Source organism: Berghia stephanieae, chromosome 2 (assembly GCF_034508935.2).
Source record: "Berghia stephanieae isolate SIO BIC M18660-M18661 chromosome 2, UCSD_Bste_1.3, whole genome shotgun sequence".
Lineage (NCBI taxonomy): Eukaryota > Metazoa > Mollusca > Gastropoda > Nudibranchia > Aeolidiidae > Berghia > Berghia stephanieae.
The window spans coordinates 8,510,800-8,535,532 of record NC_088361.1 but is presented as its reverse complement, the minus strand read 5'-3'; the positions used below and the strand labels follow the sequence as shown (position 1 = coordinate 8,535,532).

Here is a 24,733-nt window from a genome sequence, read left to right as displayed (position 1 = left end):
CTCTGTGAACATAATTGAACATGATACATTATATCAGAATGATAAATCGATACCATTACCATGAGATAGGAACATATCAATATCATATTATCATAATATTATGAATTTTAAATACCAGATCTATGCATCTCATTAAATGTTCCCTCTGACATACATTATAGATAGTATGCGCTTGGCTAAGAAGCTCTCAACATTGCCACCCGGAAGTATAAGTATAACGGAGCAACATACAAAACTATGCGTAACCTTGAACGTTTAATAGTCTGGTTAATACAGTTTAGTGAGAATTATTCATAAACGCGGATGGCAAAAATACAAAAAAAAAACAAAAAACAAACAAACAAACAGACATGAGTGACGTCACTTCATACTATCTATACACACCTTTGTATTTCAGTGGCGGCACCTATGATGTCAAGCCCGTCTGTGATGTGACTGTATTATACGGTATATTGAAAATATAACTCGGTGGCTATAAATGTTTTGATTTACATGGACCAAATAATAGTCTGGTCGTATTAAATCGGAAGAATTCACTGTCCCGGTGATTCATTTAAAAGACCAATGACAATCTATGATGCAGATTGTTAAATTTTGGACGAAACTGTATCATGAGTAGCTGACTCTTGAATAGTAGCTTGTGTACCTTCGTTGGGTTAAGAACAATCCATATTATTGTCCTTTTAGAAAGATGGTTTCAAAAGACGACAGTCTATTTCTGCCGTAATCTGGAAAAACCCATATTTTAAAATTTGGCCAGAAAACTCGACCTTCAAATATCGATCGATTGAAATGACCTTCATCTTGACAAAAAAAACCTCTCAAACCTTGGAGAGAGAGAGAGAGAGAGAGAGAGAGAGAGAAAGAAAGAGAGAGAGAGAGAGAGAGAGAGAGAGAGAGAGAGAGAGAGAGAGAGAGACCAATATGATTGATTCTTTTTTTTATATTTTAATTGGTAATTTGACATAAGTTGTGCTGAATTCAATTGAATTCAGCACAAACAAACAAAATAAAATAAAGAGTACAAAGTACAAAGCTAAAGGGTACAAAAATATGAACACTTATTTGCTCCATCCCCTTCCCTTTCGATCATCTTTTTATCCAAGGCCACCATGGGTATTGTGCCATTATCACATCTGGCGCCAGTGTGTCTAGACTAACGTCATGGGCATGAGAGTGTCACCAAAAATCATGCAGCTGAGCAGAGGTGTCAAAAAATGACACAAGACATATCCGTGATTTTTCAGCTGAACTACCACTAAGCGGAAACTGTTTGACACGGCAAAAACAGCGGAAAATTTCTGTAAAAATCCTAAAATCCCCGACTTCCGCGGATCCGCGGATATTGTAATTGTAAGTGTTAGTACAAAAAAAGGACGCACAGCAGGCGGTAAAGTGTGCAAAGTGCAGTGTTATCCACCAGGCAACTGACCACACTAAAAATTCCTTGAGTTTGTTCCAAGACAAGTGACAGATGTCATTAATAGCCAAACTACACACACCACTCAGAACGACGAATGAAACAAATCAATCAAGAGGATGACACTTAAAAGCCAATGCATATTACAATAACATTTCAAATAGCCCACATTGGTTATTGGCTAGTATAATAATATATTAAATCCGTCTGCATTGACAATTATGTTGGTAATAACAAATAAAGCAAAAAACACTTAAATTCTAATTGCGTGTTACTGCACGCGCAGGTCTATCAGTGGCGCGCTCGCTGCTTTCTGCTTGAAATTGTTAATAAAAGGAAGGGAACAGAAAAAAAAATCACAAAATTAAATCAGTGCAATTTTTTTTCTCCTTTTAAATATTCACGATGCAACTTGTGACTTGTGGCGCTTTACTGCCCACACCCGCTGCTCACACTCAAAAGTCAAAGGAAGAATGCGGAAAGACGAGACAGACAAGATACTGCGACCTGTGTAGGCAAGTCACATGACCAAACACAGACCGTCGATTCAAACAAAATGGAGGGGCTGTCTGCTGTGAAGCCGACAGATTCGGATGCAACAATTAAAGAGAAGGGAGATATATCGGATTCAACAAACAAAGGTACATTAAAAAAAACAAACTACCTATCAATACCATTATTGCTGCAATAATTCAATTTTAAGCCTAAGCTGCTTGACCGTCAGAAACTCTTTATCAACTGGCAGGTCGTTTACTTTTACCGATCGATTTTACCAAGTTCCAAGGCCAAGGTGGGCTCAATACTAAAGTGACAAGTGGATGGAAATGCTGTCCAAGTCAAACCAACGCTATGCAATGTTAAAACAAGCACATAATTGCGTTCAGATATCAGACCTGCAAATTTGTGCACCGAAAAGGCCATTTACTAAGAGTAAGAGATATTAACTTTTCAATTGCAAAAACGCTGTGGCTGTGACTGTGATTATCCCCAGACACCTGTCTGGGGATAATGTTATCCCCAGACATATATTTGAAACTCCGCTCCTTTAAAATTATCCACATTCCAGAATATGGAATGTTTCCAAATGCATGTAGAAATAAGGAAAGTTAATAAAATATCTATAAAAATATAAAATTAACCAACATTGAATCAGTTGTTACTCTACACATATACACAATGCGTCGACTTCGAAGTGGGTGTCATGGCCGAATGGTTTAGTTGTCTGCCCTGGAATTTTTACCAGAATCGACTTTGTGGGTTCGAATCCTGGTTCCGCCACTTTTTTTTTTTTTCATTATCCCCAGACACCTGTCTGGGGATAATGACAGCCTTGCAAAAAAAGCTCCAAATTCCAACAAAATCTGTTACTGGGAATTCACCTACTTGACGACACCCTCCAGATTCAGGTTGTAACGGGACTTTAGCATGGAGAGAAGATCGCTGGTAACTGGCGGCCTACATAAATAACTGCGAACCTTTAATCTTGATGAACTTTGGCATAGACATCATCTAGAGTTGAGCTCTCTTTTTATCTTTTTGCACCCTCAATTTTGAAAAAGATTACAAAACAAACGTTTTAAAATGACGTAATTAAAAAATAATCATCAAACTATAACTATAATATTTGATAGAACATGCCTACAATGTCAATCACACTAAAAGAAAGCTTGGCTTTTCTGCTCTTTAAAATGATACGAGAACTATTCAGATATCCACTGCAATAACAAAAAAAAAAAGTTTTCAAATTTTAACCCAAACTTTAAACTAGGGCATCACTTTTCCAATGGATAATCAGCACCTGTCTATTTTATTGGCTAAAATCAGAATACCTGCATGTTATTCGACTTTTGATCATAGATGTTGGTGTTATTCTTACTTAAAATGTGCCAACTCTCTGTGTTGTTTGCTTAGATGAATAACATAAACATTAAAACCTAGCATAACAGTGCCCCCCCCCCCCCCCCCACTCTGAACGAAGATTCCTATATTTTGACTTTGCTGTCGAACTTGAAAGCGAACACTAAAATTCCGCTTCCTGTTAATATGAATCGTTCTATGTAAGATCGAAAATTTCTCTTCCATTCCGCATCATCGTCAACCAATATGATAAATATTAAGGTGGCGTTTTTATACACCTCCGTTGAAGGTGTACAAAAACGCACCGTTTTTATACACCTCCATTGGAGGTGTACAAAAACGCACCGTTTTTATGCACCTCCCGTTGGCGTGATGGTTAAAGTTGTTGCTGCATACGTCAGAGGTTTAAATAGTTTTAGATTGTAGTTTAGCACGCTGCTTAGTGATTACCGATGTACAATATAAAAATTAAAGAATAATAACAATAATTTTAAAAATCAAAAGTAAAAAGAAACATGGCACACAAATACTGATCTCAAATAAATAAATAATTTTAGATAATAAAATCGAAGTATTTTTTAAAAACAATGATAAAAAGTTTTTGAAAAAAAAAAAGAAAGAAAAAAAAAGCAAACAAAAACAAAGAAAATCCAAAAAAAAAAAAGTCACCATTGAATCGAACCGTACTTCAAGTTGGAGTCTGACAGCTTGTCCACTGCGCACGAGCCACCTGAACTGTCATCACATTTAATAAGGTCTTCTAAAACATATTTTACCTTCAATGCAACTCTATTTCTGTTTATATTCGATTTTAAATATTATATTTTATATAAATTTATTAACAAAGACATCCTCAGATGGGCACAATATAACTTTCGCCATGTCCAAATGAAGAAACACAATATCGCTAATGAAATTGGGTGGAATGCGCATGCGTGACGGAGGTGTATAAAAATGATCCGTTAAGATACACCGTCAACGGAGGTGCATAAAAACACTACGAAATATTAAACACCTGAAATTTGTCTTTTAGAGCAATTTTTTTGGTACAATGTGGTTTTCCGATTAAGTGAGAGAAAAACTCTACCTCCAGATATTGGATCCAAAATTTCACACCTCCAAATCATCATGCAGATCTTATTGTGGTCTTTCATACCTGACAATAGTGCTGAGTGGTGTCGAGACTGAGTTTGGGAAATAGCGGCACTGGCCTTATTGGTAATTTCTCGAGACCTAGAAGTGGAGTACTGGTACTGTGTTCTGATAAGATGAAGAGGAAGGAGAAGAAAATATAGAGAGCAATGAGAGCTCGGTACTAGACCAGTACTGTGTCGTTGGTATGCCTCACACATTGTTTGTGTCGAGATATCTTGCGGTTGAAAACAGTTTATGGGGAAGGAAAGGTTTAGGTAGTGATTGATGACACCATAAGGCAGAGGTCCTATTGTTTTTTGTTGTCACACATAGGCTATAAGAACAATAACCCAAAATGCACTAGAGAGAGAGAGAGAAGTGTTTGTATGGCCAGGGAGGGATAGTAAGTTTTTGTTGATGAGGGGAGGGAGAGGGACTGAAGCCAACAGGTTCCCACCTGCTATAGCATTGAATGAATGAAGTGAAAAATAAATAATAAGTAAGCGAAATAGTGCGACAAAAAATACAAAATAATACAAAATATATAAACTAAACCTTTTTCTTCACCCCCCCCCAAAAACTCCAGAAGAAAAACCAAGAAAAAAAAACCCAAATCAAACCCCCCCCCCCCCCCCCCCCCCCCCCCCCTAAGAAAAGCAATTTAAAAAAACCCCAACAATATAACTACTCTCCCTTCTATCCTACCTCTCGTATTATCATTACTACCGGGAAATGATTATTTTCAATACAAATAATATCGGGAATTCCCAGTTCCGGTCACGTTACCGGTACTAGTGGTCCTGAGCTTTCTCAGTACCAAGAAATATAGTTACCGCCCTGGCCTACCTGATACAAAACTTTTTACATAGAAGTCAGTCTCGACAGGACATCATACCAAGTAACCACCTCGATCTGACACGGTGATCATCTTTAGGCTTTTGCGATGAGAACTGGAAATTCTTATTAATGGTCACTATTCATGTAAGTTAGTGAAAAGAAGGCAGGGCTTCTTTTCAATGGCACTTTCTTGAGAATTCACAAATGCCATAACGTTAACAAATGGATTAAGGAGTCTGGTTCAATAGATTTTATTGTTAGTTGGCTACTATTGGTCAATGAACTAGAATCATGGTGACTGGTTGGTAACTAAATCAAAGATTGAAATAAATTGCAAGATCCTGTATCAATATCCGTATTTCTCACATTGTGGAATTCTTTTTCAAGTGTGGAATGCATGATAAGCAGGCCTAAAAAATGTTAGACGGCAAAGGTAAAATAAAATTGTAACATCCACATAGTCAACAGCAACAAAACAAATACAAACCAACAAACAAATAAATGAATAAACATGCAAAAACATATATTATGAAAGGTGAGCTGCTCTATGTATAAACATCATCACTCACATTGATAATAGATAAGAGTAGCTGAATTGGACTGTCTAAGAATGACTGTCATAATAGATGATGTGTGTTCAAGTTCTGTCAAGCCCTACTTTGTTTTTGTTTTTTTTTAAATTTGCCTTTCATAGGTTTATAATGTAGATATCAATTGCAAATGTAAAAATCTTTCCCTTTTTAACCAAAAATTTTTTTTTTTTTAAATTAAGGTCAACATATAGGTCTCTAAAGCCAGCGAAAAATTGAAATTTATTGTAATGGAATTAATTTTGAATAGCATATTCAACATTCCGAACCTCTCAGATTTCTTTAACCTGTGTAACTATCATTAAATCATCAAAGAATAAACTAGGGAGATAACGGGATTAAGGTAATCCTGAAATGACTTTTTAAATCCTAAAACATGATTGTAAAAAAAGAAAAATCCCTCACTCAGAAACATTGCAAATAATCAGATTAAAAAAATATTACTCTGAGCAGGACAAACATTTAGACCCAATAAAAAAAAAAAAAAAAGAAAGAAAGAAAGAATCTTGCTCAGAAACATAGAAAAAAGGGCTGCCAGATGATCAAGAAACTGCAAAAATGCGTGGCTGGAAGCAACACTGCAGTAATATGGGGAAGTGGATGGGTATATTTTGAGGATGGATGGGGGCTTTGAAATTGACTTTGCTCAGTTTGTTTAAGGTTGCCAATTTTCCGTATATTTACGCAATTCAGTATGTTATAAACCCTCTGTGTATTTCCCAATCACCTGCTCATCTGAAAAAGTAAGTACATAATGTCTTTTTACGGGACTTCAGCGCTTGGACAGGGGTCGGTCAATGTATTTGTGTAAAAAGTTCAATGAATTTTTACCTACTGAATTAGCAACCCTGTTTGTTTAATGTATTTCATCTGCACAGTAAACCCCCTATCTACTCTGCACTGTCTTGTTTAAGGTGTGTATGTCTTGGTTGGAGTGGATTTTTTCAAACTTGCCTGGCAGCCCTGAGAAAATAATCAGAGAAAAAAGTTATGCTTAGTATCAAGAAATGATGAGATCCAAAAAGAAAAAAAAAGAAACACAATCTCTTGCTCAGGAACAGAACAAGTGTCCACAGCAAAAAGAGAAAACAAAATGGTGATGGGATTGAACTACAACTGTATTGAGACTCTGGAACACTTTGATATTTGAGATTTTTAGTTTTCAAACTATAAATATAATATTATATATTATATATATATTGTTTTTTTTTTTCAGATGGAACACCTCCCTTGGAGGAATGGATAAAGGAAGCGGAGAATGGATCAGAGAATAGTCAGTTGGCCTTGGGATTGTATTATCTGAAACTTGCAGACTCTGATATAGACAGGCAAAACAACGGAGAAAAGGCGGTAGATTGGCTTATTGAAGCTTCAAGACAAGGCAATGAGGAGGCCACTGAAAAACTCAAACACTGTTTAGCCACAGGCCTTGGTAAGTCAACATTAAAAGTCTTACTTTTGTCGTTTTATAGCGCATTGTTTTATTCAGTGTTTTCTTTGTTGTTGTAATCTTGTTTTTATTGCTCATCATTATGCTTTGAAGATATGAAAAAACAAGACATGGGGAAAGTGAAAACTGGCAAATGAAAATAATAAAAGGGAAGAAAATTTAATGCAAGCTCAGTGGTCCTATAGACATTCTGTGCTTAATTAGTTTGAAGCTAATTGAATTTGGTTAAACCGGTAATACTCAATGTGCTTCACAATATTCTATTTATCACCTTAGCAGGCTACATGAAAGCATCTTATACTGTAGTGGTCACGTGTAATTGCCTCATTGCCTAAAACCAGGTACTTATTCATGTACATATCATTTTTAGCATCCAGTGAAAAGGATGCAAGCTCTCGGTCCAATTTAACAATTATTTTTAAAACAAAACCAAGTGCGGTACAGCTTATGACACTTGCATATTTAGAATGTGATGAAAACATTTTATGATTTCCTGCTCCAACCATGGAAATGCCATATATCCAAAGAAATTTGTGAGTTAATGTTGAAATCAAAAGTAAAATTTCAGCTGTTGCTAGGCAGGCTCTGACGGAATGCATATATTAATTAATTAATTCATTTATTTATTTGATAGAACTACAGACCTTGTCATCAGGACAAGTAAACATCATTCTGAGTAGCAGAAAGTCTAGTTTAATTGATTCTTAATAAACTGGCTTTTTAAAAAAAAAAAAAAAACATTTTGCATATCAATGACTATATTTAGTAAATTTTCAAATGTAAAGCATAAATTTATAAAATGTATTTTTTACACACACACTCACACAGGAACTGCTGATGAGAAAAAAGAGGAGATTGTGTGGTGTCTGAATACAACAGCAGCAGAGAAGAAAGTTCGTAATGCATCCAGAAAGATGTTTAGCATTTTAAATCCATCTCAGGCCAGTCTTTCTCAGGATCAGTACCTGGAGGCCATAAACAAACTACCTGTTCTGGATGACAGACAGCGCAAGTTGATGACTGCTGCTGGTATGTACTATTAATTTTTTAAAATACGAAATGTGATACTTCTCAGATGTTTTGAATAAAATCCATAGTTTCTGTACTTGCTTTTTCTTTTTTTTTCATTAAAAAAATCAGCTGTGTAGTCATGTTCTTGAAATCAAATTTTCAAACTTGACTGAAGATAAAAATATGCTTTTATTTTCAGCACAGTATTTAGGGGGTGAGATCACTGAATGAATAAGACATTACTACTAACTTAAGGGGATCTAGGTTTGAGTTCTCTCATATCATGTTTTTCTTTATCAAGAGACTTAGCACTTTTATATCACTTTGCAGTGCTGCACTCTGGCTTTATTCTGGTTTATATCATGCTACTTTGAGATCGACCCAAAAAGATAGATTTAACCCTTAAAAAGAAAAAAACAAATCAAACAATGTTTTTTTTCTTCTATTTTTCACCTTTCATACGCTTTGATGCTATTAAGAAAAAAAAAATCTATTTGTAACCCACAGTGAAGAAAATTGGATCCTCCATAACAGAAAATGAATTTGTGGGTGTTTTATCTCAGAAGATTCAAGGCACTCTTACTTTGACCTCTAGTGAAGTTGGTGACTCATCTGCTGATTACCAGTCGTCAAGTTATGCCAGACGGGTAAGTTTGGGGAAGCATTAATGTCAGAGAGAGTCAATGTGGATGAAAGGTTTGTACATTTTACATTGATCTCGATACTATATATCATGATAGCAGATGTATACTCTATCAATGGATGAGACAAGAGAGATGTAGAGCATAGTTGGGGTCTTTTTGACTTTCCGTTGAGGACGGAGAGGCCACCATTGCTTTGTTTTCTATTCCTGCGTATCTGTTTTCCTTTTCGAGGCTGTCTCTGTTCTTGCCTTGGAATGAGATTACTTAGCCCAGTCCTGGCCCTGGGGAAACAGTCAAATGTATAGTATAAGTTTTGAGAGATGATATTTTTTCCCCTCGTTGATCATCTCTCTGTGTTGTGTGCTGTTAAAGTTTTAGTTTTGAATATATTTTGTGAACTTTTGAGTGTGTTCCTTTTAATTGGTCCCCCTCTTCCACATGGAACCACTGTAAAAAAATGCATGAAAAATAAATATAATAAAAATAATAAGTTCTTTTATTTAATTATGATACATAATGCAGAATAAATTGTTTTGAAAAAAAAAAAAGACCTCACAAGGTTGCCAATTTTCCTTATATTTACGGAATTCAGTATCTTATAAACCCTCAGTGTATTATCAAATCACCTGCTAAATGGGAGAAAAGTAACTACATGTCATTTTACTGGAGTTCAGCACTCAGAAAGGAGTCCGTCAATGTGTCTGCTTAAAGGATCAGTAAATTTTTGCATCCTGAATTGGCAACCCTGACCCCAGAACATCATAGCCATGTATGGTTCCCTCCCTATCTCACCATAAGTGTAGCCATCTTTTCAGAAAGTGTCCAGGAACTGAATTTAGAAACTATATTAGAATATGGCCTTGCAGTTGCAGTTATGTTCATCAATTTGATTATTGAATAAATCCATTGGAAAACGTCTTCTGTATTTCTCTAGTAAGACAAATAAACAGATTTTTAGGATTAATGTTTTAACAGCTGTGTTATAGAAAATTGCGAAATTTTAGATTCTAAGACCAATTTATTTATTTATTTTTTGTTCATCGTTAGTTTTTCATTGCCTGGAAAGAATGAGAGTAATCTGGGAGATATTTTTTTGTATGCATTATTTATGAAACAATTACAAAGCATTCAAATTCATAATGTATATTCAAGTTAATATTGATCTTAATTTCTATCATCAGTAAATTGGCCTTGGGGCAGCATGGTTCAGCAGTCTGGCCTTTGCTTTGCTTCGCTACGCTGTGTGGCCTTGAGCAAGTCACCTCACCCTAGCTCAGTTTGTGTCGCTGCACTGTGGCTGATGCTGGGTTATTCCAATCTTCCCTTGGAATAAACCCTAAAGACAAATTTTCAATTAGGGATGAATAAAGGGGCTTTATTTATTATTTATTTTTGTATCTAATGTAAAAAAAAAATGCTTTCCAAAATTTTCCCCCTTATTTCAAGTTTTCTTGATAAGACCAAGTGACTTCTTTTACAACACTGAGGCTTTTCACCCGAGGGTAGGAGGTAAATCTTGCAAAGGCAATGTGACCAATTGGAAATTAATTTTTGAAATTATATTTCTTCCACAGGTACTAGTTTACCCAAAAGAAGCTGCCTCTGATGTCTTGGATCAGACTTTGGAGTTTGCCAGCAAAAAAGGGATGAAAATCATTCTTTCTTTTATTCCCACTGGTCAGATTTATCTTCTTCTATCTATCTTCCTCTATTCTTTCCTCAATGTGGGTTTTGTCCTGCTCATTGTACCACTGGTTGCATTCTACATATCGACGGCCATAATGATTATCACCACATTGCAGGTAGGTGTGCTTTTACTTATTGTATGTATATATATAACCAGACAGAGTTCTGCCCATTAACAATATCAGAATAAGATTTCCAGGCTACTTTTTTAACAGCCTAACAATCAACCTCGTTTTTGCTTTGTCTTATTTTGAACATTTGTTAATAATAGATGTAGGCTGTGCTTCCTTCCCGACCAAACAACATTATCTCTCCTCAACCATTTGAAAGCCAATCAGATGTATCACTGATTGTGAAGCTTGTGCGGCTATGTGGTCTAGTGGTATGACACTCGCTTTCGGATCGGAAGGTCCAGGGTTCGAGCCTCGCTCGGCGCATAGTTGAGTCCTTGGAAAAGACTCTTTACTCACATTCTCTCACCGTACTCAGGTGTAAAATGAGTACCTGGCCGTTAACAGCGTTGTCTTTGTCCGAAAAATTGTAATATCGCCTAACAGGCGTCATGTCTCGTCCTACATGTTAAATGTTGCTGTTGACCAGGGACCCCTTGTAAAGCGCATTGAGCACGTTAAGTGGATATTGCGCTATATAAATGCTCAAATATTTTTAAAACCATTATTATTACTTGTCACGGTTATTAATGAATTCATCTTGTGTAATTAGCTGGAATGTGTAAACACAACTTATGTCACACTGAATGACACCATCCCTTTGTCCATTTTTATTTTCAATGTGAATGTTAGCAGGATCTAAACTTTTGACTGTAATGTTATCGTCCTTTTTATTGGCGCCGAAATAACCTTAGTGTTGTAAGCGCCACAATGCGCTCAAGAACAAAAACAAACAATACTTTAAATTATTTGTAAAACTTATTCAGATATCTTTGATAGTAATTATTCTATAATAATCTAGGGGGGTTGGAGAATAAAAACTGTAAAGAAAACCCCTGTTTTCAGAGATTTGAGGTATGTATTATAATAAAAAAATTAATTTTCACTCCCAATCAATATGATCCTACTTGCCTAGTTTTACGGATTTTCCCTAATTGTTATGGAAATTAGGTGACAATTACGGAAATGGAAGAAATATTACTGATTTTGATTTCACAGCAATTTGGTGGCATTGATAGAGATTTTTTTTTTACTGCAGTTTAACAAGAAAAATATGTTCCCTTAAAGTTATAAAGGCTACCGCTTACTTAGTTCATGCACATGATAGCTAAGTCGGTTGCTAACTCATAATGGTGGCATCAACAACAAAATTTATTTTATGTATAAAAGGTTGTATGCAACATTTTTGTTTGTTTGGTTATAATAGCACTGAAATTTTACCATTTATTACTGATTAATTTTGTGATGGTACATTTTTGTACGGCTATGTGGTCTAGTGGTATGACACTCGCTTTTGGATCGGAAGGTCCTGGGTTCGAGCCTCGCGCTCGGTGCATAGTTGAGTCCTTGGAAAAGGCTCTTTACTCACATTCTCTCACCGTAATCAGGTGTAAAATGAGTACCTGGCCGTTACAGAAAAATTGTAACATCGCCCAACAGGCATCATGTCCCGTCCTACATGTTAAATGTTGCTGTTGACCAGGGACCCCTTGTAAAGCGCTTTGAGCACATTTAGAGGATATTGCGCTATATAAAGCTCAATTTATTTATTATGTATTATGGTCACTGATTTTGAAATTTTCGAGTAGGCACGTATGTATGATACATGATTGTCTGGTTTCTGGCTCCGGAAATTGCTCTTTTCTTAATTTTATTATTCCAATTGTTCCACAGATGTTTTATAAGCGACGCAAGAAGAAAGATTCTGACAACCTGGCATCTATGCTGCAACAATTTGACACAGGATTGGATTTGAACAGTACAGCCTCCCAATACTCATGGAATTCTCTTACCCCATATCTGATTTTCTTCTCATCTCTGGTGGCCATGGTGATCAGTTTCTCACTCAGCAACAAGGTCTACATCCCAACAGCAGGATTATTTGTAGCAAGCATGGTGATGACAATGTTTTGCTTCTACGCGCTTTCGGACACACATGATTTTATCACCCTCTTTGCTCTTGCCTCTCACTTTTTTGCATCCTTACCTGTCTACCTGGCCAGCTTCCCTCATATTCCATTCATCAAATACATTTACTCTCCTTTTGTCACACTCCCCATGGGATTTGGATTTACTTTCAATATTAGTTTTCCTTCTATTGTTTACATGCTTATTCCCTTACTTCTGGCTCGGCTGGCCATGAAAGATTCCTGGTCTGGTATCTACAAGATTGTGATCCCGCATCTTGTGTGTTACTTCTGGTTCAGTATTTCCACTGCTGTCTTTCCCTACACAACTTTGTTTGACATTGTTAAAGTAAGTCTTATTTACCTTTTTCTACCGCTGTTGTTTCCTCTTTTGTCTTTATTTGTTGTTTGCTTTATTATCTACAAAATCATTTTCACTGATACTGTTGGTAAAATTGCTATCACTGGTATGTTTTTGGCTGTTCCTCTGGTACTGGCAAAAACTGAATTGTTCCTAGGTGAGAAGAAACTGTCACCCACAATGGTAAAAGTTAAAAAGTCTGTCATGATTGGCTTTGCCATACTGGCTGCAGTTCCTCTATTATTCATTCACACATCTTTTGCTACGCCTTCTAAGGTTGTGACAGTTGACTGGCAAGATTACAAAGCGCTGTGTATTCCTCAGGAAGAAAAGTTTATTGCCAAGTATCAGAAAGACTGTCATGATTTTCTGGGTATGAAAGCTCATTGGAGTGGTACAATAGAACAAGTTCAAATCACAGGTGTAGAAAATAATGTTGAAACCCTTGTCAAAGCTCTACCTGGATTTCTGTCGATTCCTATGAGATGTCTCTATGGCAAGCCATTACCAGATTGTGACCAGTCAAACATGACGGAGAGAGAATTTAAGAAATGTGAAATTTTGGATGCCTCTGGGCGTTATTGCCACCTGAACGATTATGATCAGTATTCTTTTTCTGTCCAAGTAAAAGTTGATGACATTTCAGTACAGTTGCATGCTGGGTCTTCCTTTGAAAACAAATTAATGAACATGATACCAGGTGATCGTATTGAGTTCATGGGGAAGTTGATCGATGTTGGCACTGCATCACCAGTTTTAAAAATGAAATCTCTTAACTGCACAAGTCATTCTCTTCTATATACAGAGGAGGTGCAAGATATCGATGAAGAGTTTATCATTGACCTTATTGAAGAGGCTGTTTCAGTCACCGTCAATTTTGCCTTCTTCCCTGTCTTGTCTTATAGTAAAGACTGATTATAAAATAAAATGAAGAAAGAAAACTGATTGTTAGATTTTCAGAACTGATTCTTCTAACTATTGTAGCATAGCAATTTGAAATTGATTTGAAAAATAAGATTTGTCATTGATTTGAGATGATTTATTTTCTAAACTTTGCAATTTTATTATTTATATTCTTTTTTTATGCCTAACATTTTAGGAACAAATTTGTAAATTTGTCATATACTACGACTGACACATGATAGATGCAGGCCTATTTGCTAATATTATCTTAATCCATAAGTTGAAATCAACCACTCGTGTTAATGTTATTTAGATTTGAACTTTCTCGTCTTTATTTTTTATTGTCTTGGAGTCAAACTTGGAAAATCATAACTCAGCTTCATCATAACAGAAAAAATGTTCATGTGCTACTAAAACTGCTTTGGAACGTTAATTACAGTCAGCTGATTTTTTTCCTTAATGTTTGGGAATAATGTTTTTTTCTTCAATTTGAAGTTATCCCTCAGCTTCTACTCTTAATTCATTCAGTGATGCCAAAACTCCGGTTTCACTGGAAAAAAATCCGGTCTGGAGCAAAAAAAAAATCCGGGTTTTGAGCCAAATTAAAAGTTGGCGTCTCTGATTCATTTATGCAAAAATCTTTTTCAAAGTGATTGATGAGCTATTCAATTTATTGTTCTTTCCTGCTATAAGTATCAAATAGAATAATATAGACAGGGTAGTATTAATCTACAGTCATTATGTTTTGTTGCATGTCACAATTATTCAACTGTAATTTTTTTGATTTTTTGGGGGATACTTAATTTTCATAATTTACAAATTGTCATGAATGAAACGAATTATTTCTGGATGGTGTCTTTTATCCCGGTGGGTACATACTGTGTCTTCTATTCTCCTATATCTGTTTTCCAACTAGCTTTCTGTCTTTGTCTTGTAATGAGATTACTTGGTTTTGTCCTGGCCCTTTGCCGGAATCCTCGACTGAGAGGGAACAATCAAATGTATAGTTACAGTCTTAGGAGGTGATATTTTTTCATTCCTTGTAAGTCATCTCTCTATTATGTACTGTTATATTTTTTATGATTTGTAAACATTTGAGTGTATTCCTCCTAATGGGGACATTAGGATGAAACTTTTAGATGATCTCAAACTAATTACTGAAAGTATGCTCTAGGAATCTACATTGTTCCTTATTTGAACCATCCCTCTTTGTCTTATTTTTTCTCGTATGCTTTTTATTGTAAGTCTAGAATTTTTGACTACCCCTTTTCTTTCTTTTTACTGGCTTTTGAATGACCTAAATGTGTCACAAGTGCCGTAAAACCCATGAAAACGAAAACAACAGACAAACGAATTATTCTTATTGTTCCATATAATCCTGTACATTAAAATACTTATATTAATTTTTATTTTATTTTACTAATTTTTACATAAATCAAATGCGTGGGCTGTGGTTTTTTATATGAATTTAAATATTTTTATCATGTATATATTACAGCGTGTGAAAGTGAATCATTTATAAACTGAGCATCAAAATTAAGTTGACAAATTCTTATAAGTGGTGAATGAAAGATTGTTAAAGGTTGATGAAAATATTACAGACCTGCCACTTCACGAAAAAGGAAATCAGTATGACATTGTAAAAAGATCAGTATCTGGGGAAAAAAATCAGTTTGAGACGTAAAATTATCCAATGGTTGGGCTACTCACCTAATTCTGCAACAGTTGTGATGACATGATGCGCTAGACATAGATCGTCTACATATGTTGGTCCTTGAGATGTGAATTAATCCTTTTCCGTTATCTGAATATCAAATAAAATGTAACTGTTTGTTCCCTCTCTCTCTCTACCACCAAATAATATTGCGAGTAGTTCATTCCTTCACATGTCTCTTTCTCCCACCACCATAAAATAATATTGCGACAATAGTTCAATAGAAATACTAAAACAAATTCACTGATAAAGTTATAAAAAGATGTGTCTATTTACAATCAACTACATGAACACTCCACCATACTCCCTGCTATAAACTTTGATTGTTTTAAAAGCTATTTCTTTTTGATCAGCTGATCAGAAGGACAGAATGAATAGCAACACTCTGCTCTCGACAACATTTTTGTTTTAACTTGCAGAATATCTGTCAGAAGATCCCGAGACATGCTGGCTCTCTGTTCTGTCTTATTTTTCCTGACAAGAGAAAAAATCCGTTCTGAATCTGCATTACTGTGAGGCAGAACACACAAACCTTTCATGAAGTGAGCTAGGGTGTCACAATTTGACACTTGTCACTCAAACTAACCAAAGCGTCACAACCTCCCCCCCCCCCCCCCCCTTATTTTTCCCCAACACCCAAAATGGCACGCACAACGCCAATCTGGCAATCGGACTACTAACTTATTTAAAGATGGTGGCACTTGGTAACGAGTCAGAAGCCAGGGACCGCGGTGGTTTACCAGTACAGCTCGCTGTCGCTTCACAAAGGAAATGAAAACTAAATAACGCGCCTTGTGTGTTTTCTATCTGTGTGAGGGCATCACAAAGAGGCTCGCTACGTCATGTGATCTATCGAGGTATCGCGGGACAGGTCAAAGTTCACGAGACTTGAAAATTTTAACGTGCAACGTAAAGCACAAAGTAAACGTAAAAGAGAGGGGTGGAGGGCTGCGGGCCCTTGGTCACTTGGTGAAATCTGTACGATCGGCATGCAGATCAGGAAATCGGTACGATCGGCAAGTAAATCGGGAAATCGGTAAATACGAAAAAAAGGTCTTGCAAATCGGTATGATACCGATTAATCGGTATGAACGGCAGGTCTGATATTAGTAATGTAAAGATAATTTCATAAGGAATAATCTAACAACACATTTAGTAGAGAAGTGCTCTCCATCCCTTTGCCATATGTGTAGTCTTTCGTCGACAAATGAAAGTTTGAAATGACTCATCTGAGAATAAGATGCGATCTTATTGGAGCTGGAACAAATGATTGTGAGCCACGGCCCATTCAATCTTCTGGATGTTGTGGTTTTCATCCTCTCTTATATTCTTAGATCTGACATCAAGTTATCTATTCACCACTGAGGATATTCCATGAAGAAGTAGTGAATTCAAATTGAACGTTGAATCATGAAGTGCATAAAATTTGCTTATCTTACTATTCAAGTTATAAAAATGAGAAGCATGCAGATATTTCCGTTAAATTTGGATGTATCATCGTCGGATAGTTTGGCATAATGAAAATTTTTAGCACATTCCCAAATATACCCATCTCATAGGAAGATATTTTCAAAGCAAACTTGTCAACGTAATTTTGACCATCAGTAATTTTTTTTTTTATTAACATTCTTTCAAATGTAGGTTTGACATGTCAGACTTGTCCTATTTCAACAGATTAATTCACAGTTGTTGTCAGGCGTTATTTTTCCTCAAGCTTCGTTTCATCCTTATGTATTTACATTTATTAATCATATTAAGAGAATGTCATTTTTTAAAAAAATGTTTGAAGAAAATATTTATATGAAGATGATTAACCAAAGTGACTTGAACATTGAGTCTCTTTGACTCATAAAGTCTTTAAATTAAACAGTTCTATTTTGAGACAGATTTAAAGCCATGATGGCGGAGAGCTCACTATGCCGTGTCTTCCATGTATTTTCCCTTTCCATTTAGCTATTATTATTTCTTTGTTTGGTTTGTTCTAGATTGACATTGCTCAGTTATTCCTGGTCCTGATGGGGATTATTAGTTGAGAGTTAAATGTATAATTGCTTTTTTTTGAGAGATAATATTTTTTTCAATGTTAATCATCTCTGCTATGTCTACTATGCTTTTAGTTTTAGATATATTTTACGTTGTAAACATTTGAGTGTATCCTTCATAGTGGGATCCTTTGCTTGTGTCTGGATGAGGCTTTTAGGTGATGTCAAAATAGGCACACCAATGGGTTGTTTATGGAATCTTCTTTTCCCTATTTGAACCACTCCTCTTTGTTATACTTTTTCTTTGGTGGTTTTAACTTCAGATGTACAACATTCCCCCTAACACCTTCATTTTACTGGCACTGAAATGATCTTATGGTGTTGCAAGCGGTGCAAAACCTCTAAAATAAAAAACAAAGAAAACGAATAGATTTAAATCACATTAGTGCCATCTAAAACTCAAATTACTTTTATGTAATACTACTTATATTTACCTTTGATATCATTCTTGTATGGTTGGTACCTGTGATAATATGAAAGTGAATCAAATTGTACACTACCCTGTGATTTTCTCTTACTTTTTGGTAGCACTTAATTTTTTCCTTGCCTTTATCAAGTCTGCCATATTTACAATACTGCTGTTGAAATCTTTCAATTTTTCTTACAATTTTTATAAGATTCTCTCTCCTCTTTTTTCTACTTAATTAATAAGTCAAAAAGAAAATACAGTGATTTTTCTTCTGTTTTTGTCTTAGTATTTCAGTGTATCCTAATTCTATTCATTGTTAGTTAGAAATTTTTTAAATTGATACTGTTGAATCAAATTGTGATGGTCTTCCTTCATTAAAAAAAAATATTGTATTTTTTACTAACAAAAATAAAATTTGATACCGTATTTTAAAAATTTTATATACATTCGCGTAGAATCAAATGCTTTTTACAATACTCAGATACATATTTCTTGCCTGAGAGCTAACAACGATTTAAAATGATATTTTTTCAACCTCGCTTTGTGGTTTTAGAATGAAGTGGCTTTATAATGATTTAATGATTAAAATTTTATACTTGTAGATTTAATAAATTTTATTTTTAAAAAGGTAGGATTTTTTTTTCTTTCTTTTCTTTTTATTTTGTCTGATGAAAAGACACTGCATTGGTGTGGTCATGAATTAATCTAATTTCCTGGAGTTGTTCATATTTGTGCAGATTATTTCTTCATAGACAGATTACAATTTTCAGAGCACTTGCATAACGATCCGGTGTGATGGAGCATCAACCCTTGAATCATATACTATTCTTCGCATGGTACGATCGATAGGATTTTTTCTTCTCTTACTCCTCCTGCTTCTTGGTCTATTCAACAATGACTGTCTACTGTTCCTCAAGGATTCAAAATGTTGACCTCACATCATTAAAGTTTGAATATTTTGAAAAATCGATGCTGCTTCGGATAATTGTGTTGAATTAACAATATGCAAAATGAACAGAGGGAAGAAGTACAAACTATTTTCTTGTAAGTAATGCTGATCACTAGTGGCAATTAGTTGTTGATTTTATAAAAGGATCCATTAGGAAGGGGCCTTTTACATATTTTCGTTAAGGAAATATATGATAATTTTATCAATGGAAATGCCTGTCTGCTAGTCGCAGTTCGTGGATTTTATGATTCTGTAGGGAATGATTGATGGCAAAGGGTTTTTGATTTTTAATTTCTTTGCCAAGGGAATCAGCATTTGTTAAAGAGATGGAAAGTCAAAAGGCCAAATTGAAATCAGAGGTAACTTACAGAGAGCAACAAATTTTGCAAGAGATACCACAACCAAATATATCAAGCCTTACAATTTTTTATACTGAGATTTTACACTAAACCTTGGATACATCCAGCAATACAAGACTGATGCTTTTATATACCTGAAGTTCGCAGAATGACCAGTGTTGTCACAAATGTCTATAAATATGTAAAACAAACAAACCCAGAAAAGGTTTTAATTTTTTCATTGAATTGAGGTCTCATTAGATTTGAGCTAGTTGTATCCGAGGTCCACAATAACATGCACAACGTTGAGAATATAATAGAGCAATGCATATATTTTAAATGATGAAATCCCATGTCTTTTATCTTCTTTTGCACTCGTTTAGGGATGAAAGTAAAAGTGACTTGCAGATGGAATATATATCTCGTAAAATTTCCTGGGTTTATTAGTCAACTGTTTCTACTTCTGATCACACACGCATTTAGATTGGCTTAGTTTATAGCGGTTATAGGTTCATTGATTTATTATTTATGTTTACTTTTTTTTTGTTGATGTTAAATATTTTATGAAAAGATGTCGGGTGCCAATAGATTAATACCAAATATAATCAAATATAATTATTCAAATTATACAGGATATCAAACTTTTATTATCCCTCCATTTTCACTCTTTCCCCCCAAATATTGTACAATCCACTTGTTGGTTTCAAGCTCTTGAGCTATATATTGATATGGAGACTTTTTAATTGGTACTGCATTCAAACAGGATTTTTCTTTTTTGATACGCAGCATCAATAATTGTACCAAGTCTGATTGAGTTTCAGAGAAAAAGAAAACAGGATTACTTTTATTTACAGTTTATTTAATAACTATTTTTTTTATCAAATATCCAATTTTAAGGATTTTGAATCTCTTCTACTGTTCATTCATTAAAAAAAAAAACATGAAAAAAATAAACCAAATTAATATTTGGAATGGAAAAAAAATACGTGCAAGGGAAATAACTACGTATTTTCAACTTGAAATTTTACTTATTTCCCTTGAATTTTATCAGTAAGAAATGGGTAGGCCTAATATAAATTTTAAAAAATTAACAACTTTTAGGAATTAATAATAAGTAGATGTGAGAGTTTGCCTTTTTAATCCTGGAAATATTTTTAAAAAGTGTATGACCGTTTTGGTTATATTGGTTTCCAATAATTGACACTCAATTCAGTCTACACACTGGGTGGAGTTCCTGACCTCCCATAGTGTGGGCAGAGAGGTACTCACTGTGTATTTTATCCCCCTTTATCTGTTTTCCAACATGCTTTCTGTCCTTGTCTTGGAATGAGGTTACTTAGTTTTGTCCTGGCCCTGGCTTGGAGGGAAAAGGGAAACAGTCAAAAGTATATAGTTTTGGGAGATGATATTTTGTTCCCTTGTAAATCATCTCTCTGTTATGGACTGTATCATGTTTTATTTACATATTATTTATGATTTGTAAAAAAATTGAGTGTATTTCTCTAAGTGGGGACCTGTGCTTGTCGGACGAGAATTTTAGGTGATCTCAAAACTAAGTACAATGATAGTGTGCTCTTGGAATCTACATCTGTTCCCCATTTTGTACCATTCCCCTTTGTCTTACTTTTCTTGTGTTCTTTTAGTTGTAAATCGTAGAAATTTATTTACAATCCCATTTTCTTCCTTTTTACTGGCACTGATCTGCCCTTAATGCATTGCAAGCGCCGTAAAACCCTTAAAAACAAAACAAACAAAAAGTCTCTACACAAGCATATGGTTGTATAGATAGTCAAATATAATCAAATGGTGTGATATTCTCTTTGAAATTATCTGGCACCGCGGAAACTTGCCATTTGAAATGCCAAATTTTGCCACAAAAAGCCCCCATAAACTTTTGCCACATTTTGCAGTAAAAATTTCCAAATTTTGCTACTATTCGGATTCAGATTCAGATTCAGACAACTTTATTTATTTCGGGAGGCCAATTGAATATTAAACATTGATCTAAAGATGCAAACAAAAAGTCACTCAGGTGCATATCAGAAAGAAAAATGATTTTAAAACATCAATCTTATATCAAATAAGAGTACAGAAACCTGCACAGAGAAGCATCAAAATTTCATAACACAATATATTCATAAGAAATAAAACTGTTAAAGGATAGGAACACAATGGCCTTTAAGTTTGTTTCACTGAGCCGCCTTCTCCTGTCTGAAAATGCAAGATTATAGCTGGAGAAGGACCTCTCAGCATCAGCAAAATTAAGGCAGGTGTAAATGTATCTCTTCGCCAGGGCGGTAAGATGGGGAAGATCTGAACTAACACTGTTCCAAAACAACAGTCGGGTCAAGTGGAACGCCACCAGATGCCGACACTGCTCTTTGATTGACCAAGAGACTCTTTGTATCGAAATTACGAGGTACTTCATGAATGCCAGGAATGGTCAAAGAACCAATATCAGTTACAAAAACTAAATTGCAAAGATTGAAAAAATGTAACTCCTTCAACCACTAGGGGTGAAAAATTGTCAAATTAGTGGTAAATTGTGGAAAAGTGCGAATTTTGCAGCCGCAAATTTGCCATTGTAGCCGCAAAAAAAAACAAAAACAAAAACAAAACAGGATGACAGAATTCTGTTTGTCTTTTGAAATCGGTGTCATATTTCATGAATAATTATTTACAAAACGACAACAAACAAAAATCCTATTTGGCACAAATGTTTGCTTGCTTGAGTTACAGCTACATTAGATAGACAATTTGAAGATTATGTAGGGTGTAATTCACACAGTTACTATAGATCCAAATAACCACTTCATTTCATTGTTACAACTATAATCACAATCAGAGCATTTCCAAGATATCGAAATAATATAACTTTTTGAATTTTTAAATATATTTTTTTATCATTAAAAAAAAGATTTGCACGATCAAATGAAGTGTTGCATCACTATATTGTTATTTATACAGATAGAAAGCAAAACAGAAATTATCATAATAATAATAACTCCATTGCTATTAGAAATTGATTAAATTAGCAATGTAATAACGACAAGTATCTTATGTATTGACTTTTAATAGTTTTACTATTAGTAGTAGTAGTAGTAGTAGTAGTAGTAGTAGTAGTAGTAGTAGTAGTAGTAGTAGTAGTAGAATTTTTATAATTATTATATTTGTTAATTTTAAACAAAAATATTTCTATTTTATATTTCTATTTTAATATTTTTTAAAGTAATGCGAGGTCACTGTCTCCAGGAACTATCAAAATATGTGTTGAAATGTCTGTCCTATAGGGAATGAGATTGAGGACGAGAGACCCATGCGCACAACCAACATGACGTTCTCTCTCCAATAACTATTCCGCCGGTGACGTCACAGACTATGGGTGACGTCCATTCAAGGGACGCTACTCTTCCGCTAATCTCATTCCCTATCGGTAAGATCGTCATTTCCCATATACCCATGGCTTTCAGTCATTGTCCTGGAATGAGATGCTGTTTTGGCTTGGATTATTTTCATAAAGGGACACAGTCAAACGAAGTTATAAATACATATTAAATCACTGATGTGTTCCTATGTTGACGAAGTCTTTGAATTTAAGTGCGTCGGATAATGCTGAACTCTAATAAATTTATTGAATTAACCGTCCTTTGTGTTGTTCGCCATCGTCCTTTCATTACTTCCTATTATATAAAATACAGCGATCATTGTTAACATTTACTCCAAAAACGAATTACATATTTTGCTCAGAGAAGACATTCCTGAGATAGTCGCCATTGATCACAATGTTAAGTATTGCAGAAATGAAGAGTTAAAATATAGTATATATAGATATTATCCAAAGCTTTAAATCAAAATAATGTTATTGATGTGTTTATATATCATCAAATTTTTCTCCCACGGTTTGGCTTTGCAATCTGAATCAAATTATATTTTTCTTCAATGGTCAAAAAGGTTATGATAGACTTAACCGTTAAAATTTTAGAGGCATTGCATGCATACCTCAATAATTAAAATCAAGATTAGTTGTTTGCTCGTGTGATATAATGTAATATAAGCCCGTTCAAGCTTATTTATGCAATATGTTGTTGATACCAGATATCTCGTTACGTTCTTTCACTATCACTATCAATGTATTGGTAATTCACTGCTCCCATTTCAACTGCTATATTTTAAAATATTTGTTTATGTACTTTATTGTATCAGGGCGTTGTAATTATATTTATTTAATTATACATCATCACTTTCATTACTTTAATTAATTTTTAGATTAAATGTTGCTTTACTGATGAAAACGAGCTTGTCGGTTTGAAATAAAGAAATTATCTAATTTGCAACGTTTTATCCAGTTATACGATTATTTTCGTTTTTTTTTTGCGTTTATTTTGTTGTTGTTTGATCAAAATAAGAATCATCATCAACAACATCATCATCATCATCATCACCATCATCATCATCAACGTCGTCGTCGTCGCCATGGTCGTCGTCATCGTCATCATCATAATCATCATCATCATCATCATCATCATCATCATCATCACGCGATAACGATTTCGCTGCCGGCATAGATGTTCATAATAATATTGCAGTGCCAGACTAAGTGCAAGAAGCTGTCGCCTCGATGTACTATAGATAGAATGCGCTTGCGCTTGGCCAAGGAGTTCACAACATTGCCATCCGGAAGTATAACGGACCAACACACAAACTCTTTGTAACCATGAACTTTTATAGTCTGGTTACTACAGTTTAGTGAGAACAACTCACAAACGCGGATGGCAAAAACAATAACAAAGGCCTGAATGACGTCATCTGCATACTATCTATAGACACTTAGATAATCACACCCCTCGGACTTTCGTCATGCTGTAAACAAAGACAGTGATTGGTAAACATAGCAAACTGCACATGGTTTACTATCGATGGTATGTGTGGAAGTAAAATACCCACTGTTCTACCGCTTGATCAATAGAACCAACACAGAAAACTGAATTTAATTGTTTATATTGTGATCGAAAAAATCGTGTGATAACTATTCACCCATCTGGCGGAATAAAAACAATAACAATGATCAGATAGAGGTTGGTTTCATTCACGTTATTGTTTATAAACAACCAACTATTTTTGTCCGAGCACGTGTTAAGGTGTGTCACAAATTCCACGTTTTGATTGGTCAAAATTCTACTGGTTAATTATGCCTGAAGTGGATGATTGCCTTTATTGAATGCCAGTGATTGGTTGGCGATAATATGACCCTTTGCGGACTCAATGGTTTAAAGACGGAACAACTTCTAATAATGTTAATGCACAAATATAT

General features: G+C 34.8%; 1 protein-coding gene across 3 annotated transcripts; it reads left to right on the top strand.

Annotated features, from left to right (window-relative positions):
* Positions 1–1,938: 1,938 nt before the first annotated feature.
* On the top strand, positions 1,939–15,945 carry LOC144964263 (wolframin-like). Of its 3 annotated transcripts, none has more exons than XM_078898341.1 (6): positions 1,939–2,061; positions 7,055–7,270; positions 8,117–8,317; positions 8,807–8,946; positions 10,518–10,745; positions 12,474–15,945. In XM_078898341.1, exons 1-6 carry the CDS (start codon positions 1,977–1,979, stop codon positions 13,980–13,982), a joined length of 2,379 nt encoding a protein of 792 aa, XP_078754467.1. In that variant the 5' UTR covers positions 1,939–1,976; the 3' UTR covers positions 13,983–15,945. The 3 variants fall into 3 exon arrangements, with proteins under 3 accessions (XP_078754467.1, XP_078754469.1, XP_078754468.1); XM_078898343.1 differs by lacking the exon at positions 1,939–2,061 and adding an exon at positions 5,214–5,392; XM_078898342.1 differs by lacking the exon at positions 1,939–2,061 and adding an exon at positions 5,526–5,681.
* The last annotated feature ends 8,788 nt before the right edge of the window (positions 15,946–24,733 follow it).

Bases quoted from the DNA above. Each gene is read 5' to 3' on its own strand.
- LOC144964263 (XM_078898341.1), top strand. From the start codon at position 1,977: ATGGAGGGGCTGTCTGCTGTGAAGCCGACAGATTCGGATGCAACAATT. The intron at 7,271-8,116 runs GTAAGTCAACAT...ACACTCACACAG, and splicing joins CTGTTTAGCCACAGGCCTTG to GAACTGCTGATGAGAAAAAA. The intron at 10,746-12,473 runs GTAGGTGTGCTT...ATTGTTCCACAG, and splicing joins TGATTATCACCACATTGCAG to ATGTTTTATAAGCGACGCAA.